Genomic DNA, 5,219 nt, shown 5'->3' with positions numbered 1-5,219 from the left:
CCCCCCCCACCCCAGCGCAAATTTGTCCGCTAATGGCGCAGGCGATTAGCTGCGGAGCCGCTCGGTGTTGTGTGGCCCGCGGGCAGGGCCCGGGTTACAAGCGCCAGGAATCCAGACGGTGTTTGGAGAGGGGGGCGGAGGAGGCCAGTAATTAGTGTAAACCCTTTGTCTGCCTTTGATACCCGCAGCTTCGCCCTGCCACGGCTTCCTTCGCCTGGAGCGCAGGCGGGGAGGGGGTGTGGGGGGCGACTCGGCCCCCAGCAGCCCAGGACTGGGGAGGGGCGGCCCTGCAGTCCCAGGCTGGGAGGGGTGGTGTACCCCTTCCCCTCGCGGCACGCAGTGACTCCCCTTCCTTAACCCCCCAGGTCCTGAGAGGCCAAGATGATGCCCAGCCCGGTGTTGTCGCTGTTGCTGTTGCTGTCACTGCTACTGGGAGCTCTCCCGCTGGCCGCCGCTGCTCGAGGTGAGTCCTGGCGCCTGGCCTGGCCGCCGGCCTCCGTCAGCGCCTCCCCTTCCCGCCTGGCCCTGAACCCTGCCAGAGTGCCCGCCTGGCAGTGTGTGCTCGGTGCGCACCCCTAAGATACCCCCAGCTCATCCATGGGCACCCCATACTGCCAGCCAGGTAGCCCTAGCTCACCCGTGAGCCCTATACTCACCCCAGGGATACCACCATGCTCATCCCTGGGGTACACCATGCATATATCTCTAGGGTACCGCCTTGCCATGGTGGGGTATCTGCAGCTCACCCGAGGGGTCTGCCCTTGGTATGGATATCAGCTCCTTTCCTCTGGGTACCTGCTGTGCCCTGTAGCAGTTAGGGCAGCTGGGCACCTTAGGGACATTATGAGCAGTGAGGTGCTTATGGTCACAGTGGACCCAGGGAGGCCCCTAGGAACCTTCGAGAGCACTCTGTGGGTGACCAGGGCAGAGTGTAGGAGGCACTGGGGACACCCTTGCTGTCTAAGACCTATGATGGGCTTCTTCTCTTCTACCCTTCCAAAGTATCCGAGTGCCCAGGGCCTGCCAGCCCATCCCTAGCCAGGCAGGATAGGGACTGAGTCCACAGTGTATCTGGGTCATTATCCGGACTGGTCTGGTGTGTGTCGGGAGCAGGACATTGTCTCAGAGCAGATCTTCAGTAGACTTCAGACTTCCATGACCCAGGCTACACTGTGGCTCAGGCTTGTCCTACATCCAACATCCGTGGGATGCCTCCGTGTGCCCTGCACCTGGCCTTTGGAGGAACATCCCCCACCTCCTCCTGCGCCATGGTGATGCGAGGTCCGGACGTCCTGCCGCCATGTTTGCCGAGCTGGAGGGCATGGGGCTGGCTCCCCCCCAGCAGCTAGGCGGGACCTGCAGCCAGGCCGGCCCTTCGGGCATGCTGACCACTCAGGATCATCTCTGTCCACCAGTCTGCTGAGCTTTCGCATCCCCTCCCCCTGCCCGGCGGGCACACTTAGCTGACCAGACCTTATATGGCCACGTTCGGGTGTTGGGTGGCGGGCGGCAGCCCAGGTGGGCCTTATGCCATGGTACCCACCACCCCCCCTCCCGCGCCCGCTGGGGACTGGCTGGCTGGCTGGCTTGAGGGTGGGGGCTGCCCAGGCGCTGCCTGGTCCGGCGGCTGTTCTGAGGGCCGGGCAGCGTCCTGGCCACAGCGGGTACTGGTGCCTTGCTGGGCAAGGCCCCCAGCAGCCCCGGACTTTGATTCTCCCATCCTTGCACCTGCCTGTCCTCTGGCCACTCGACTGGGGTGGCTCTGGAGGCCGATGTCCGGCCCTGGCCACTGGCCTGTGCCCCAGTTGGTGGGGGCCATAGGTGGCAGATGTCAGTGTGCGGGCAGGGCCTGCCTTGGGTGCTGAGGGACCTCAGACGGGCCACCCCCTCCTCTCATGTCTCCCCTGAGGCCTTGGCCTTGAGGCTACAGTCTGCTTGATGAAGGCCCCATGTCTTCAAAGGCTCTCTGTGGTTTGGGGGTGGAGGTGGGGAGGCGGAAAGAACGTTTTTCCTGAATCGTGCTGACTTTTTCCCTCCAGGCCCAGCCAAGTCTGGGTAATGCCAAACCCAGTGTATATCTCGAGTGGGTGAATGGACCATCCCGGGGGCTGAGCAGCAGAGTGTAGAAGGTTCTGGGTATTTTGTGAGAGCCCTTTTCTCCTGGTGTCACACAACTTCTGCAAACGGTACATCTTTAAACTCGAATCCTGTTTTAAAGAAAAGAAAAAAAGGTTCCTCTTTCCCCAAAGTTACACAATCTTAGTGGATTTATTTGAAACTAAACTGTTTTCTTTTTTTTTCAAATTTGGAAAAAATAAAGCCCCATAGGGTTTGACTTTCTTCATTCCTCTGTCTCTCTGGACAGAATAAAATGCCCTTCGCAAATAATCTCCCAAGACTTGCGTTAGGGGTTTTCCAGGAAGGGCCACATTTGAGCTTCTCCCAGGATGGCCTTTTGGCTCGGGAGATCAGGGCCCTGTTCCTCAGGTCAGCAAGTCAGTGAGTGTCCTTTGGGTAGCCTGCAGGGATGATGTGGCTTTGGGCCCAGGGGGACCTGTTAGTGGCAGCCGCTGGGTTGAAGAGATTGAGGCTCTGGGTGACCCACCTTGAGGGCCAAGGCGGTCTCTGGCAGCAGGGGCCCTCTCCCTCCTCCCCACCAGAGCCCTTTGAGCAGTGTGTGGTATGTGGGGTTTGCCTGAGGTAGAGTGGAAGTGCTGGGCAAGAGTGCTGGTGGTGCGGCAGGTTAAGCATTGCTAACCAAAAGGTCAGTGGTTTGAACTCACCAGCTGCTCTTTGGAAGAAAGCTAAGGCCGCCTACTTCCATGAAGATTGAGTGTCGGAAACCGTATGGAGTGGTTCTAAATCAGTCCTTTAGAGTTACTAGGAGTTGGAATCAACTTGACGACAGTGGATTTGGGGTGGGGGCAGGAGCCAGGCCCAGCGGTGTGCTTGGAGAGGGGGGCAGGAGGTGGAGACGAGGGCCAGCTGCCCCTTTTACGTCTTCGGAGCCCCACTCCTAGCAGGGAAAATAAATCACTGTCCCCTTGGGGGTGGGGGAGTGGAGGGAGCCACGAACAAAGTCGCCTTTGGCTGGATCTGGAAACGCCAGCAACCGCAGCGCTCCTTTATCCATTGTGCGGCTGGAATCAATGGGGCTCCGGCTGGAGCCCTCAAAGTTCCCATTCAGTGTTGTTGCCCTAACCCGGGGAAATGTTGGTTTTTCCCCACCCGGCCTCCAGCCTTGGGCTGGCCCAGGCCCTGGCTCAGGTGCTGGCTCAGGGCTGGGAGGAGGGACCCCTCATTCTTGCCTGCTCAGCCCAATGGGCTGCGTCATTCTGCCCCTCATCCTGGGATGTTGTCCAGGAGACCGCCTGTGGGCAGGGTCAGCATGCAGAGGGTCCTGTGTGTCTGGCCTCTGGAATATTCTTCCCGTGTCCCTCTCTGCCCCTGCTCTGCCCACCACCCTTGGCTACCTGTCGGTGTGCCCTAGGCGGCAGACATGGTTGCCTTTGGTCATCTTGGGCTGCTCTAAGTGGGGCTTTGAGGTCCAGGGATATTGGGAGGGACCCAGGGAGAGGCAGGGAGAGCCTGTCCACCGAGGCGGGCAGGGGCGTCATGGGGGCAGGCCTCGAGGGAGGCGTCCAGATGGCAGGGATGGTGTGGGCAGGGCTGGTGGCTCTCCTCAACCAGGATGGATATCGGGGACCATGGATGCCTTGATGTGGCTGTGATGGGGCCGTGAAGGGGCTGACATGCTTGGCTGGCTGAGAGGTGTGGAGGCGGTGGGCAGAGGGGGGTGGGACTAGACAGAGGATTCTGCCCCATTAAGAAGTGTAGGGTTGGCTTCCCTCGATGAATGGGGGTGGGGGGTCTGGGGGCTGGCAGGACCCTCATGACTCAAACACACACCAGCTCTACCTGGGGGGGCGGGGCGGGGACTCCACATGGTGGGGTGGGTTCCAGGCAACCCTGTCTCTGAGCATCAGAGGCAGCAAGGCAGGAAGGGCTCCTGTTGAAATGTAAGGCTTCCCATCTTGGCAGCAAACACAATCGTTTTTCCTCCTGCATGGCTGGCTAGGCTCCTTCATGAAAGATTTACACAGGCTGTGTGTCCCCTCAAGTGGCTGAGGAGTGAATAATGGGGCAGCCGCGGCTGCTGCAGGGACAGTGGTGGAGGGCCAGGGCTCAGCTCAGGGGCCCCGTGACCCCTCAGAACCTCTGAGCCCCACCTCCCCTGCCCAGCCCCAGGACAGTGGGTGACCCTGCAGAAAGTTTCTTCCAGGGCTGTGCTTCCGACAGCCATCGTGTGACTTGCTGTTCAAAGGTGTTATTTTGTGCCCGAGGGGCTGGGGAGCCACCCCTGGGTCTCCGGGGAATCTGGGGCCTCAGCTCGCTGTGCTCCCTTGCTCAGCTGCTCACAGGGCAGAAGTGGGTACTTGTGACAAGCCATAGAAAGTCTGGGGGCTTTGGGCAGCAGTAGCAAGAGAGGCCTTAGAGACCTCCCACCGCCCACCTTGTGCCTCTCTGCTTCCCTGTGTGTGTACCCTGAGGGGCGCTTTTAGGACAAATTTAGTAGATGCTACCCAGGGTCTCCAGAGGAGGGTACAGACATGGAGGGGTTAGGCAAGGTGTCCCAAGGGTCCCTGATCAACCGGTGGTCAGGTTGCTTCTGGCCAGCAGAGTGAACGGGATAAAGTCACCAGCTTGCTGTGGAGGCCTCCCTATACCGCCTGGAGAGGCCCCGTTTCTGGGGCAACCACCTGTCCTGCGGGTCCTACCAGTTCCACCGCTGACCGTGGGTCCAAGCAGCTGGGCGGGCAGGCAGGTGACTGGTGACTTGGAACCTATGTGTGTGCCCATGTGTGAGCTCTTGCCTGAGGGTCCTGACCCTGAGGGGCAGCTGGGCCCTGGAGGTGCTTACCTGTGCCCCTCCTCCAGGGGGAGTGTGCAGTCACTCCTCAGAACTTGAGTGCTTGGGAGTCCGGGGCCATTTTCTGGTTGGAGGGTCTTCATGGGGGAAGAAGTTTATCTGGTATTTTTCACCTTGTCTTCTGGTGGCTGCTGCTACATGTAACACCTGGGCTTGCGCTAGCCTGGGGACTCCCGCTGCCTCTGTAAATGGGCCAGGGTGTTACCATGGGGACCAGGGATGCCTTTAGTGGGAGACTCAGGGTGTTACCATGGGGACCAGGGATGCTGTTAGTGGGAGACTCAGGGTG

The 5,219-nt window shown here is 60.2% G+C and overlaps 1 protein-coding gene across 1 annotated transcript in view; it reads left to right on the top strand.

Annotated features, from left to right (window-relative positions):
• Window positions 1-381: 381 nt before the first annotated feature.
• FGFRL1 (fibroblast growth factor receptor-like 1) overlaps window positions 382-5,219 on the top strand; it is a 12,679-nt gene continuing 7,841 nt past the window's right edge. The window contains exon 1 of the mRNA XM_006874114.1: window positions 382-463. Within this exon, the coding sequence (XP_006874176.1) occupies window positions 382-463 (82 nt within the window). The remainder of the gene's footprint in view (window positions 464-5,219) is intronic.

The sequence above is a fragment of the Chrysochloris asiatica genome, unplaced genomic scaffold, assembly GCF_000296735.1.
Source record: "Chrysochloris asiatica unplaced genomic scaffold, ChrAsi1.0 scaffold00262, whole genome shotgun sequence".
Classification (NCBI taxonomy): Eukaryota; Metazoa; Chordata; class Mammalia; order Afrosoricida; family Chrysochloridae; genus Chrysochloris; species Chrysochloris asiatica.
Note: the sequence above shows the minus strand (reverse complement) of the source record. Positions and strands in the feature narration are given on the sequence as shown.